General features: G+C 44.9%; 2 protein-coding genes across 2 annotated transcripts; one reads left to right on the top strand and one right to left on the bottom strand.

Moving 5' to 3' along the window:
* Window positions 1–3693: 3693 nt before the first annotated feature.
* LOC108926238 (chymotrypsin B-like) lies at window positions 3694–12690 on the top strand. Its single transcript, XM_029253723.1, has 8 exons — window positions 3694–3711; window positions 4176–4272; window positions 10552–10655; window positions 10844–10923; window positions 11502–11580; window positions 11884–12064; window positions 12249–12382; window positions 12529–12690. Exons 2-8 carry the CDS (start codon window positions 4203–4205, stop codon window positions 12688–12690), a joined length of 810 nt encoding a protein of 269 aa, XP_029109556.1. The 5' UTR covers window positions 3694–3711; window positions 4176–4202.
* On the bottom strand, window positions 7334–9105 carry LOC108926269 (chymotrypsin A-like). The gene is made up of 7 exons (XM_018738856.1): window positions 9054–9105; window positions 8776–8879; window positions 8554–8633; window positions 8333–8411; window positions 7985–8165; window positions 7719–7852; window positions 7334–7495 (listed from the first exon to the last, which is right to left on the bottom strand). The coding sequence occupies exons 1-7, from the start codon at window positions 9103–9105 to the stop codon at window positions 7334–7336; spliced, it is 792 nt and encodes a 263-aa protein (XP_018594372.1).
* Window positions 12691–14612: the final 1922 nt, after the last annotated feature.

Raw genomic sequence — 14612 nt, 5'->3', positions numbered from 1 at the left:
ACTATGGCCTGGACAAGAAGTTGGGCAGAGTCAGTTGTGAGGTAAGAACAGATCCTGTGGATGTTATGCAGGATTTATCTGCAGGTCTGGGTTGTGGCTTCGATGTGCTGAAAGACAAATTTGAGTCAATCATCATTCCCAGACTCTTAGCCGAGGAGGTAGGCAAATTGAGCGAGTTGTCCAGTTTGATAGAGTTCACGGCAGGAAGGTGGGCCAGCTGGGAGGTGAAGGATCTCTGTTTTGGAAAAGGTTGAGTTGTTGGGAATGATCAGACATCCAGTAATACTGCTTTCATGTTTTAGGGCCGCTAAAACACTACTAATGTTATAAAAGAGAAAAACCATTAAGCCCAGAGTTGCTCAAATAGGAATCTCGAGCTCACCACATGGTCACCGCAGATCATGTCACCAAGTGGTCTTTATAGATAACGTCTGAGGAGTGGCGCACGAAAACACTGGCGAAGTGTAGAAGCAGCTTGGACGTATGGGTAGCTAGATCTGTAATGAAAATATAATAGGTGTCATATTCCTTTTTGTTGCGCTGTTACTATCACTGATTTGGAGCTGGTCTGTGCTCATATTAATGGTTCATTAAATTTTAACAGGTTTAACATGTGGGGGGCGCGGTGGCGCAATGCGTTGGACCAGGTCCTGCTCTCCGGTGGGTCTGGGGTTCGAGTACTGCTTGGGGTGCCTTGCGACGGACTGGCGTCCCGTCCTGGGTGTGTCCCATCCCCCGCCGGCCTTGCGCCCTGTGTTGCCGGGTGAGGCTCCGGTTCCCCGCGACCCCATATGGGACAAGCGGTTCCGAAAATGTGTAAATTTTAAGAGACTTATAATTCATTCCCCAGACATCCTCCCACCTTCTAAAATGTGTATGTTATCAAAATAAAATATAGAACTATTCAGCTTTTATTGTATTCATTCTCTTTAAATATGTTGATTCTTTTGTAGTTCCTTTCATCATCTTACCCACAATCTCCATACTGCTCGGTTCCTATAAAGATCTAGCAAGATTACAACTAGACATCTTCCATTTTAAACGTATACCATTTGGAGACGTTGTTGTTGTTGTTATTCTTGTTACGGGACAGCACAATCACATACAGACAGTCCACGATGAAATATTGTGTAGTATTTTTTTTTTTTTTCTATGAGATGTACGTCACCTTGGAGAAAAGCGTCTGCTAAACGAATAAATGTATTGCAAAGAATGATGAATTAGGAGCACATTGAAATATTATGTTTCTTATTATTACAGTATATAATAAACCTGTCACTGACTGAAGCCGTGCTCTGTCTCAGTTCATAAGGATACAGAATTGTTGCAGGAGTCTGGTAAAAAGTGTACCCTCTGTGTGTACACATGTGTTTCCTTTTCTGGGGGGGGGGTGGTGTGCGGGTTGGTGGCAGGGTCAGGGCTCAGGATTTCTTGCTGCTGTGGGACTGCTTACTTGTGCAAATAAAATTCATATCACTTGGAACATTTACCAAAATCAGAATCCCTCCAGGTTATGGTGTGTCCCGTCCCAAGAACCCTGCTTCGGCAACCAAAAGAAATAAAAATGAGGAAGTCACACAATGCTTTCCTTACACTGCAACCCTTCAGATGGACACTGAAGGCTCAGTTTACTCTGTGTCCTCGTTTGTTCCTCTCCCTCATTCTCCTGTTGCCGCTGCCTTCTTCCCAGAATATTTAAAAAAACGTTGAGGGTCACATTAACCAACACGCTGAGGTACACGATGGGTCTGCTTTCATACCGGCAGAACTGAAAAACCAAACAACCGTAGAGACATTTCCTCATTTTTCTGCACGTTTACACACGAACACTGTATTTAATTGACTCTACGTGAATTCAAAGCCCTCAAAGCTGCGGGCGGGATGGCGTGGCGATACATATCATGCCTGTATTAGCAGGGACAGTCGTTCAGCTAACTGGGGGAAAAGCCATGTACGATTCTGAAATGCATAAATTCGATTGTAAAGTTGAAAATGAGAGGCAGCACTATGACAGCGTTCGTCCGTTAATCAGGCCACTGCGGTAGATGTTGTGTGCTGAGTCAATTTGGAACATACTGTACCAACTCAATTCGCTTTGAACTATGTTTCCTAACAACAGGAAAACTACTGTAATGAAACAGACACGATAAAAGCATTCATATTATTTACACTGGAAAAAGGAGGAAGCGGCAGCAATTAAATTGCGCTTGAATCACAGTCGCAAGGTAGAAAACAAGCGTTGAGCATCTGCATTCTGTTTTCTTTCTAATTCAGGGACTCATTAGATAAATGCATCAATGTTGCCTTCGTTGTAACCAGCATGGCACACTAATGGGTCAATAAATTGGCCATATACATGACTGAGTTGGGGCAAATAGCCTTAAAGAAATCTTAATCCTTTCAGAGTGAGTTTCTGTACATTTTATGCTGTGGTTGTTATTGTAGAAAATTCATGTGACTGTAGTTTTTTCTCTCTCTCTTACCCAGAACAACAACATCCACTTTTTTCCGGAAATTGCTCTCTGTGTTCTCCTGTGCTTGTTATTTTTCTCTTTCCATTAATTTTGACGTGCGGTTGTGTGTAACTGCGTTCTTTCTCATCACCTAATCTGAAAAACAGACTTGTAGCAATAAGATTTCAGGAGTGTGAGCTACACTCATGGTTACGGGCCGCTTACTCCTACTCGTCTCAGTAACACAAAGGAGTCCAGTCTCTCAGTTTAAAGGCAATATTGAGTAGGAGATCCAGTTCAGTAAATGCCCTGGGTCTATTTGTATTAAGAGCTGTGAACTCATTCATTACTGGAAGCAACTGAGTAGGACTAAAGCCCCAAGAGCCTCTCTTCGGTGAGTAGCTCTTGTATTAAAGTTTCGAAAGTCCTACATGCAGCCACGCACACAAGTCCTTCTTTGTACAGTGTTTAATGCATCAAATCAGCATGACTGCATTTCATTGTGTTATTTGCAAACTGTGCATAATAAGCGATTCTGAGAGACAGATAAATATGTGAAATTGTATCGGTTCAGAAGTCAGATATATTTATAAGGCAGGAACAGAAACAAAAAGCAGGAATGCAAAATTATTCTCGGCTTTCATCATCAGCTCTGTCAACTCCTGGCGGTCCTGTTGCACGAAAGAATTCTCAAAGGGGTAGATAGCATATGTTTTGGTAAGTAGTCTTCTTGCTGCCTGTGACCTTGAACATTATGAAAAAGCCCTTAACAGTTACTATACTCTTTCTTGTACATGTTCAAAATCAGAATTACTGTATCATTTAATCGCTTTGTTATACAGGTATAGGTATTCTATGTTTGCAAATTGCACCACTTTATTTCAAAAGTCAATTAGAATAAACGAGAATTACTTTGACAGCTACGTAAAATGCACGATCATCTTTCAATAATGGCGATGCCTACAGAAATGATTCCTTGTGAAAGGGTAGCTGAGGTTGGTTCGCATGTTTCAGGGCCATTCCATCGTAGCACGACACCCCCAAGCCCTGAGGAGCCGCCACCCTGCGCCAGTCCCACCCCTTGCCCTTCTTCACAGTGATCATGAAGAAATTAAACCACACCTCCCACCCACTGATGTAGGTCATGTGTCCATTGTCTTTTCCCTGGGTGGCTGAACGAGGGATCCGGAGCCTATAAATGTGCTCCTCCATGTCCCTCTTTCTGAGGAAGCTTCTGGACCACTCAGGAGGACCACAGGTAAGCCGGTGTCCCCCTTCCTGTCACTGTACCTGTTGTGCTTTTCCATGTGCTCCGCTTCCTGCTCTGCGTGCCTTACCTGGTCAGTTTATGCGCTAAAGCGTGTAACTCTTGACACGAGTTTTGTGAACATAGATGTAGGATGACAGCGCTCATGTGCTCTACCTACGTCTTCACAGCAGCTTCCTATGCTTTCTGTCCCTGTCATTTATAACAGATGACACGTTCAGGATTTGCTCAGTAATTTTCTGTTAAATTTATTTTCAGTTGTGCTTTCTACTCATTGGCCTTTTGAGACTAGTTTGTGTTTGTGCGAGAAGAAACAAGTTGCTTCTTCAGCAGCATATACGTTCTTGTCATTCCATATCTGCAGAATTTTACAACTAAGCAGAGATCTCAAAGTAAGGGAGCACAGGAAAGAAAAAGTCTGAGTTTGTCCTCATTCCCATTTTTTGACTTGCCAGGACTGCACCTTGGAACCCAAAGTCGAAATGTGGAACTCGGTTATGCTCTGCTGGTGGGTCCTTCATGGGATCCAGCTGGCAGCTGGAGCGGTTCATGGCAATGTCCCCCTGGAAGACACTGAGCTCCTGCGGGCAGTGAAGGAATCAGCGTTTCTCTCCAACACAGGTCAGTAATCTTCACCTGATGTGTCTGTTCTGTGGACAGAAGGGTCTCTCAGCATCAGTCAGCATGAGTTATGATGTCACACACAGTCATTTAGACACCAAAACAACACCCAGGACACAAGGGAACAAAGCAGAAATCAACATAATCTTCGGAGCAATTAGGAATTGAGGTCGTCTCACATAAATTGCAGCTTTAAGAAGAGAGGAGGCTTTTCTGTAAGTTTTTAGAAACGCTACCTTGCCCGGTTGTCCAAAACCAAGCTTTGATCTCTTCAAAAGCATCACCTTTTGCTTGGGGCTGACTAATGCAGAACAGATGTTCACATCATTTATGAGGTATCCATTATAGCTGGCCCACAAAAAAGTAAAACTTCCATTAAATTGAATGGCCAAGTGTACAGCAGTGTGCAGAAGAAAGGTTATTAGAAAAGAACCGGAGATTTATGCCAGCGGAAAGATATTGATGTACGTTGAGGTACTGACTGGATCATTGTGCGTTTCAGGTAAAGGTTCATTTTCAAGGCTTGAACCTGAACGCATTGGTACTGTCACAGATGAAGAGGTGATGATGGACAGTACTGGACTCTACGATGAAGAGGAGGTGCAAACATTCAACTAACATTTCTAGGAACTTGTATGAAATCTCTGTGAAATATATGTATGTGTTCATTTTCAGACAAAGTTCTGAAAATCACCTTTAACTTTCCGTATATCCGTGCGAATTTATTCTAATCCATTACCCCAATGTTAGACATAACTGTCTGTTGCAGAAGAATAAATATTAGCTCATGAGCAGTTATGAATGGTGTAGTTAATTATTAAAATGCCATTAGTAGCATGCTTTTAACTTTGTTGTATTCTGGGAAACCAGCGATTTTTGTACACCGAGCAATGATTGGCATTTTATGAACACAGGAAATAACTGAAAGACATTAGATGCTTTGTTATCGTTCTTTATTTCTGATGTTGTTCCATGAAGGCCATAGGTGACAAACATTTGTTCTCCTCACCTGTGTGCGCAGGACGTGTCCGAGGCAGTGCAGCTGCAGACACGTGCTGTACGCTCCCCTCGTCGCTGCTTCCGCCATCAGGAGTCCTGCCTGGGCCACCAGTTGCCCTGCTGCGACCCCTGTGACACGTGCTACTGCCGCTTCTTCAACGCCATCTGCTACTGCCGCCGCATCAGCCAGGCTTGTCTGCACGGACGTCACTAGTGGCCTGGTCATAGCCGAGGCAGTGTCCGAGATTGAGCCCCTGTCCGTACACATCTTCAAATAGTTCAAGACACGTGTATGTATTGCTGGTATTAGTCTATTTTGCAGTGGTGTATAATAAACAAAAGGCAAAAGAGATGTGGTTTATGCTGATATGTTAACTTAGTGTTTGATGCCTAGACCTGATATATTATTTGACTGAAGCACCTGTGAAGAGAAGACAATGAATGTCACTGCTTACTGCAACATGCGGCATCACCGTTCTGACCCAGAATGGTTGGACTTCCCAACCACTGTGCACATATGAAAACATGCAGTGACCTCTGTCACACTATACAGTTGAGGGTGTATACAAATATTTGATAGCTGGACACTTACTGTGTCATTTCTGCATTATAACATTTAACGATGTAGCCATTTAAGCAAAGAATGTCAAAAGTGTTTCACGCACCTGTAATAATGCTCAAAAATGTCCCTTTGCACTAGTGTTTTAAACATTCGAGGCTACATTTGATTTTTGATTTTTAAAAAATAGCTGTCAGCAGTCAATAAAGGAAGACCTTTTTCAAATTTATATTTACTTTTATTCCTGCAATTTTGCCAGAAAATGGTACTGGGTCACAGAATGATCATTCTTGTCATTCTTGACTTAGTCCTTGTGAAAGGGTTGAACTCCAGTGGTATCCCTATTGCTTTGTTATCTGTCACAATTACATTACTGCAATTTCTTGTCAGTTACAAAGAAAAGCAACAGTTATATTAGTTGTGCTAAAAATTAGCGTTGTGTGATCAGGACAAGGTAAAGCTTAATGGATTGATTTGTTATAGTCACCCTCTGTCACGCACCCAGTGTAGAGCAAAGCTGTTTCACGCTGATGTTTGCATGAAATAATTCCCAAAGAAAATATTGACAGTGTGTTTCTTACTTTTTTCGTGCATTCCTTCATGAGTTTGCATGAACAAGAGCCGTTCTCATCATCGCTGTCGTCACAGAGAGCTGACTGCTTAGGGACGGACAGTGTCCACCACTGGGAGCTTAGTGCAGTTCTCCACCCACTCTGCATGAGGATAAATCATAACTGTCTTTTTCTTTTTTTTCGTGAAAACACATGTGCATACGCACCGATACACAGCCTCTTAAGTGGTAAATGGATTAAAAGTATTTTCCCAGATGTTTTCATGCAACTTCAAACAGTTTCTCGTATCCAACACATGCCCAGTTCACATGATACCCAGGTCATCGTAAGCAAGGCAACAACTGGCCCTTTATATCATCTGTTCAACATCCCTGGGCAGTAGAAGACTAATAAGCAGCTGATCTGGTTACACAAGGCAAATTAAAACTCCAAAAACCCTTCAGAAAAACTATGAAAACAAAAGTGTATTTTTCACAATCCTTGTACTGTCTTGGGTGTCATTCTGTTTTACTAAACTTGTAAATCCCGCATTCTCCTCATAATTTTATGCATGTCTGTGCTCACAGCTTGCATGAATATTGACAGTTAGTACCTTTACTGGAAAGTTCCGACACTCACATAGCACTTCATGAGAACTGCCTGAGGTACACATTTGTGTTGCTGTGTTCTTTCTTGCCCCAGAGAGCTTTGGCAGAAAAAAAAAAAAAAAAAAAAAAAAAAAAAAAAAAACTGTATTCTACAATTGCTGATGGAAATTTTTGATCACGTCATCATTCTGGCTTGAAAGAACAGAGAATAGAACAGGACACTGCTTTCAAACGACACCTTTTTATTGATAGTAACAGTGAGAAACAAAATGGTTTTAGTTCGCAGCGATGGTCTTGTCCATCCATTCACGCAGCTCCGTGACACGGGCATACACCCCGGGACTGGAAACGGAGCACGTGCCGCTTCCCCAGGAGACAATTCCAACCAGGGTCCAGGCACCGGCTTTCTGGCACACGAGGGGGCCACCGGAGTCTCCCTGAAACACACACACAACTGTTGACAAAGGCCTCGGCTGACTGCGGTACCATCCGCAAGCACGTTGCACTGAACTGTGAGGTTCAACCGGCATCATCACCGTGTCTGCGTTTGCTGCTGAATCACACGCGGCTGTGCTTTGGGCATAAATGGAAAGAGGTGAATGGACACTAGTGGAGGCCTGGCACTGACGATGCGAGTGAGGTGAGCCCCTAGGCCATTACCATGCAGGAAGAGGCTCCTGCAGCTCCGGCGCAGATCATCACGCTGGATATCTTGTTGCCCCAGAAGCGTTGGCACTCGGTGTTGGTGAGCAGCGGAAGGGCGGCCTGCTGCAGCAGCGGAGGAGTTTCAAGCGCTGGAGAATCAAAAGACAGCAGGGCCTGAGTACTAGCAGCCGCCACTCCAGCCAAGCCGATGGAACGGTAGCACCCAGAGCGAGATATTCACGGTAGGGTGAAGGGCTCCAAGCAGCAGGTGTGCTCCATACCGTTGTGGTTGGTCAGGCCCCAGCCAGTGGTGACGCACTTCATGCCGCCGGGGAAGTTGTCTCCGGTCTCAGCAACACACACAGGGGACACGTGACTGTTGAGTATGGCAGGAGAGGCCAACTTGACCAGCGTGATGTCGTTGTCGATGGTGAAAGGGTTGTAACTGGGGTGCTGGAAGACCTGTGAAAAACCAAAGGTCACTTCTAAGATGAGTGCATTTCATTTCACTTCATTGCACCTTCAGCGCCAAAGCAAGTGTTCAATTTCCACAGGTCAACTTTAGAGGAACTTTGAGGCAAGACATGCATGCCTGTCAGTGGTGAAATAAAGCGTTTGGTTTTACGCACTCCGCCAACTTTCATGGTTTGGATTGCCTCGCTGTTGGAGTCGTGGTCATGTTCTCCCAAGATGACACGGTGAGAGGTCCTGCAAAGAAGACTCGTTACACCACATCAGTGGCTAAGGCTGCTCTTTGCAGCACAGAAACAAATTTCAAACTCTACAAGTAGAAAAAAACACCGTTATCTTTTCTCTTGAGTCAGCCTGTACAGGTAAGTTGTTGACTCACCTGACACCACAGTGAGCAGCAGTCACAACCCAGTTCTCACTGATGAGGGAGCCGCCGCAGAAATGGAAACCAGTGAAGTCCTGGAACACAGCACTGAGTCAGAGGGCAGCTGGACACCACGAGGATGAGGATGAGCATGAGTATGAGGCAAGCCGAATTACATCACGCCAAATCACTGAACCGGTTTAAATGGATGGCTGCACTTAGGTCACTAGGGCTCACCTGAAGGGAGACCTGCCAGGGCCAAGAGTGGGGCACAGCCTCCTCACCATTGACTATCCTGGAGTACCCAGTGATGACTGGGGAGATGGCTGGAACTCCACAGCCTGAAACCAGAAAGACCAGACGTAGGCACAGTGTCCCTCAATAGCTACACACAGTGTGTCCATACTATCTTTTATCCTCTATAAATATAGTAAAACGCCAACAGATGAAGCAGGACAAATGACAATTTTCAGGCCACCGCAGGGTCATGAAGACAAGCACTAAAGCCATCTTACCATAAGCAGCCCCGGCAAAAGCCAGACAGGACAGGATCCACAAGAAAGCCATGACACCAGTTTCTCAGATGCAACTCAGCTGCAGACTTTTATATCCCGGGTGGACACCAGGATTTGCATATCACGTAGAAGGAGTAAGGTCCACCTGCTAGTCCTGAGATAAAGGCAACTTTTTTCACACAGTGTCGTAAGAACTCTTCGTGGTTTTGTCATAAAGGGATTGATAAATCGTTTCTATTTTATTAATACTGCTTGTGGTAGAAAAATTAAATGAATTAATTTAAAAAAGAATATTTTGGCCATAAATTAACTGTAAGGATATTTTAATCATTCAAAAAATTAATTAATTTAAAAAATTAAGAACGATTTATTCCAATCAGTGCAATTATTTTAAGTTCACAAACACAAGTGCACACAGGATTTATTCTGTGCTATGAAATTACATTTAACTATGTATGTAAAGGTATAGGGGGCGCGGTGGCGCGGTGGCGCAGTGGGTTGGACCAGGTCCTGATCTCTGGTGGGTCTGGGGTTCGAGTCCTGCTTGGGGTGCCTTGCGACAGACTGGCGTCCTGTCCTGGGTGTGTGTCCCCCCCCTCCAGCCTTACGCCCTGTGTTGCCAGGTTAGGCTCTGGCTCACCGTGACCCCAACTGGGACAAGCGGTTCTGAAAATGTGTGTGTGTAAATGTAAATATGTACACATATTTGTGTCACTAAATGGGAATTGGAAAAAACAGAACAGGTGGGATTTATCACAAGGCCCAACACCTGGCCAGCACCAGTCACTTATCATGAACTGGAATTTCTGTGATGCGTCACCAAGGCTGAGAAGAGCAAGGCTGCCGTCGGCGTTCTCTCTATTGACACTGAAGGTCACCCTGTTCTGCTCCAAGAATTGCGCAGCGGCCTCAAAAATGATTCGTATAACATTCTGCACGATTTTTTTCCAGCGGGCTGTTTCATTAATGGTGGAAAAACAAACAAGCCTTTTCAGGTTACATCTTTCTGGCCATTATATATATATGGTTTGTGAACGTCTGTGAAGTCAGATGAACGCTGCGATGGCTTCCCTGTACGTCTTGTGCTTTACCTTCCTTGCCACCGCTTATGGTAAATACTTCTCTTTGATTTTATTTCAGGCTCAAGAACTAAATGAGCTGTGTTTGGATATATGAACTTTAATACAAAAGCTTTATTCAAACTTCAGAATTATTGATCACTAGTAAGCCTGGTAATTTACACTGTTTCATTTAACCAGGTTCATATACGTATGTTAAATATTATACTGCGTGTTAAGACGAGCAATGATTAAGCACCCAAACATATTAGTGGGTACAATTATGTGATGAATCTGTGAATTTCTGAAATGTGAGAGGAAAATATTAGAACTTGAAGGACAAACTTGCTGCTGTGTATAGATGCAGAACACAGGTATGTTTCAGTGTGTACCTGTACATGGTACAGCCATGGGTCCTCTCATGCTACATCTTTGCACAGGCTGTGGAGTTCCAGCCATCAAGCCAGTGATCACAGGCTATGCCCGCATAGTGAATGGAGAGGAGGCCGTGCCCCACTCGTGGCCCTGGCAGCTATCTCTGCAGGTACAGTTACTGGTGTCTCCATCTCCTCCAAAAGCTCTCGTCTGCCTTCCAAGACAACAGATGGGCATGTAGAGAGGAGATGAAAGCATGCTCTTTCTCAAGTGTGACCGCGTGTGTCCGTGCTCAAGCTTATGCTCATACTCTGATTTCCTGGGAAGCTGGACATCTCATGAGCCCTTGTCTTGCAGGACTTCACAGGCTTCCACTTCTGTGGAGCTTCTCTCATCAACGAGAACTGGGCCGTCACTGCCGCTCACTGCAATGTCCAGTGAGTGTCCGCATCCGCCTGCGGTTCAGTACGAAATGGAAACGGCAAGCTGCTTATTAATAAATTCCAAAAAGACTGTCATTTATGTGGAGCTTAAGAGTTTCAGCAGTTCATCTGACGCTTGCATCTTTACCGCAAAAATGTACCATGGGCTTCCGTGTCATACTTACATATTCATCTCAGAAAGACCCCGGTTCAGTTCCCACTGCCGCTGTCGTATCCTTGAACAAAGTACTTACCCTGAATTGAATACAGTGAGGACTACCCAGGTGAATAAAATACTATATAATCAACTGTAAAATAATAAAAATAATGAACTGTAAGTAGCTTACAAGAATATTATTATTATATTGGTAGAAAAACTAACATACGAATAATACTATGTTTAGCATACATTACTTTATCTCTTTCTTTTACCACACAGTGCCAGCTGAATGATAGTAATAATAATCTCGCAAATGTTCCTTCGATTCAGTTCCGTTTTTGAGAAACCTGATACCAGTAACTGTTATTATGGCCGCTGTTTCTATTCTGCCCTACAACAATGAAAGTGACGGAATTTGATGTGTGCTGTTCAGTACCAGCCATCGTGTCATCGTGGGGGAGCACGACAAGGAGAAGCCTGGTGAAGAAATCCAGACCATGAGGGTGGAGAAGGTACAGCGCTTGGCCATCCTGGTCTCTGTCAGCATTCCTTCCGTTCACTGGTAGCACAAGTGAAGCCAGTCGGCATCAGGTCACTTGTTTATTGGCCGAAGCCTTAAGGGACGTGTTGCTTGTAGCCATTAGTGATGTGATGAGTCGGTCAAGAAACTTCAGCAGATCAGTTTTGATTTATTAATAAAAACATTGGTGGGTAGGAGAGGAAGTGCTGAACTCCTAGTAATGAGCACAAGGAGCCTGCCAAGGATCCAAATGAGGACCTGTTGTCGACCACACAATGTGTGGTCCGTGTTCCAGGTTTTTACCCACCCCGAGTGGAACCCATATGCCAAGGACAATGACATTGCCCTCATCAAGCTGGCTTCCCCAGTGACCCTCAACCGCAACGCATCCCCCGTGTGTCTGGCTGGCTCCTCGGATGTATATGAACCCGGAACTCGCTGCGTGACCACGGGCTGGGGCCTGACCGAAGACAATTGTGAGTTGGGTGTGTCCGTCACGGGGCAGAAAGGTGCAGGACTGCAGAAAGTGACCTGTAAAAAGAACTAACTTAGCACATATAAGTGAGAAAGTGATCTTTTATCAGCAATGAGCTCTCTAAATAGGTGAGAAGTGAAAAGGTGTTGAGAAACAAGCGAAAATGGTGTTCTTGTGCTCCTCAGTCCTGTTCACACCCGACAAACTGCAGCAGGTCGCCTTGCCACTGGTCTCCAAGGACCAGTGCATGGACCACTGGGGCAGCATGATCTCCGATGTCATGATCTGCGCAGGTGCCGACGGCGCTTCCTCCTGCATGGTGAGTGTACTGCTGCGTGCCCGGCGCTTACCACTTACACCAGGCTCATGCTATCCACCCCCGGTCCCCAGCACCAGCCTCTCACTGGACAGCTCTAATGTGATAGTGCCATGTTCACAATGGCTCTGCATCTCTGTCCGACGCAGGGCGACTCCGGCGGCCCGCTGGTGTGTGAGAGGAACGGAGTCTGGAACCTGGTGGGCATCGTGTCCTGGGGCAACAGCCTCTGTGACATCAACATCCCCGCTGTGTACTCGCGTGTCACCGCCCTGCGCTCCTGGGTGGACCAGGTCCTCGCTGCCAACTAAGCTCCAGGTTTCAACACACACTATGTTGTAAAGAACATACGACTTGTTTGCCTGCCTGTAAGCAATAACTAATAAAGGAAAAAAAAACTGCTGACTAATGTCTTTACATCAGTAACAGTGATCCATAACCATCAGCAACAATCACTGCTTGCCTAGAGAAGTTTTACCTACAGATTTACCATGTAACATTACATGCGTATCCTCTGCGTCTCCCGCTGCAGTAATTTAGACGACATAATCAACATGGGATTATATGCAGCCACTTTTGGTGTGGTGGATGTTTTCAGTTGTGTCACATACATAAGACACATTCAGCTCACAGACCCATGATCAGCACATGAGGGCACAGAGCAATAAATGGTGATGGGTTGTTCCCCCTGGGGAGAGCAATTGTCCTCATTGTTTCAGCTCCTCATTCCTTCACCAGAGTTATTTTCTGGAAGGAGACAGATCAAACTCTAGATACTAACTATGTGGGGTTTTTTTTTTTTTTTTTGCTGTCTTATTTCTGGATCCTCTGAAACTTTATGTGGATTTTGCTGATTGTTAAGAACTGATCTTGGGTCACTGCTGTTTACTCTCACTGCACTCCAGTAGGAGACACTATTGCACTGGTAAGGAAACCATGGCCTCTGAGATGAGCTGCTGTAGACGAGCTGCACTACAGTTCTGGACCAATAATGAACTCAGAAGCACATTGTCGCAAGATTTGTTGAAAGAGAAAGGTGTATACTCGTAGCTGCCTTTGCCAGAACATATTCCTCCCTTGGCTGTTTATTAAAACTGTCTCATAAGACAGTGTGGTGTCACAGTGGGTTTGGCCTATGCCCATTGTGTGGTGGGTCTAGGGTTTGAACCCTGTTTGGGGTGCCTTGTGGCAGACTGGTGTCCTGTCCAGGGTGTGTCCCCTCCCCCTTTGGCCTTGTGCCCTGTATTGCTGGGATAGGCTCTGGTTCACTGTGACCCTATTTGGGGCAAGCAGTGATTGGTATAGCAATTTGTAACGTTAATGAAACAACTAAAACACAAAAAAATGTTCTTCCTCAACTTCAGAAATGGTAAAAGTTATAAATGCACTGAGTAAATGGTCGTTATTGATTCATCTATTTTTTCAGGATCTGACATTTGTCCTATAAAGTAGAAAAAAAGTGGACTGTCTCATTATTGTATATCTGAGATTGTCCAGATTTTTTTTTCAGCTTTTTTTTTTTTTTCAGATCATGATTATGAGCAAAGTACTTTTTTTCAAATTCTTCCAAGGGCTACAGCGAGGAGGTTTTTATAGGAAATGTTAGGGCAGTTTTGGAAAATTCTGTGCATGAAAACGCAAATTAAACACTTGACTAGCCAAATGTCATGTTGGCGTGTATGCAAGGATGAATCGGACACAAGCACAGGAAAGGTCAGGAAATCCAAAGACAATCACAAAGGCAAGGGAAATCATTCTCAGTGGAGGACAGCGGTTGCTCCTTGCAGAGGTTCCACGGTAGGAGAGCTTCCGGGGCCTTTATTGGCAAGTAGCCTAAGTGGCACCAGGTGTTGCTGCTGGACCCGCCAATGGGGGCATGACAGGACCCCCCCCATGGGTGGCACCACATGCCTGACACAGAGGCGGACGCCCCTGAAGACGAGGGGCCAGCCACTCCGGATGGTGCCTGTGAAAGGCAACAATGAGATCAGGATCAAGGATGTCACGAGCACCTACGCAAGATCGTTCCTCCAGACTGTATCCCTCCCAATTCACCAGATACTGCAGTTGCCCCTTCCACCAGCGAGAATCGAGCAGGCTTCGGACCGCATATGTTGGGTCCCCGTTGACTAGTATTGGAGGCGACGGGTCTGTCGTGACAGCAGGCTGGTGAAGGGAGGTAGCATAGGGTTTCAGCATGGAAACGTGAAATGTTGGATGCACCCACATATCC

This window comes from Scleropages formosus, chromosome 7, assembly GCF_900964775.1.
Source record: "Scleropages formosus chromosome 7, fSclFor1.1, whole genome shotgun sequence".
Lineage (NCBI taxonomy): Eukaryota > Metazoa > Chordata > Actinopteri > Osteoglossiformes > Osteoglossidae > Scleropages > Scleropages formosus.
Note: the sequence above shows the minus strand (reverse complement) of the source record. Positions and strands in the feature narration are given on the sequence as shown.

Bases quoted from the DNA above. Each gene is read 5' to 3' on its own strand.
- LOC108926238 (XM_029253723.1), top strand. From the start codon at position 4,203: ATGTGGAACTCGGTTATGCTCTGCTGGTGGGTCCTTCATGGGATCCAG. The intron at 10,924-11,501 runs GTGAGTGTCCGC...TGTGCTGTTCAG, and splicing joins GCCGCTCACTGCAATGTCCA to TACCAGCCATCGTGTCATCG. The intron at 11,581-11,883 runs GTACAGCGCTTG...TCCGTGTTCCAG, and splicing joins AGACCATGAGGGTGGAGAAG to GTTTTTACCCACCCCGAGTG.
- LOC108926269 (XM_018738856.1), bottom strand. From the start codon at position 9,105: ATGGCTTTCTTGTGGATCCTGTCCTGTCTGGCTTTTGCCGGGGCTGCT. The intron at 8,634-8,775 runs GTGAGCCCTAGT...GCTGTGTTCCAG, and splicing joins CCTGGCAGGTCTCCCTTCAG to GACTTCACTGGTTTCCATTT. The intron at 7,853-7,984 runs GTATGGAGCACA...TTGATTCTCCAG, and splicing joins GGGCCTGACCAACCACAACG to CGCTTGAAACTCCTCCGCTG.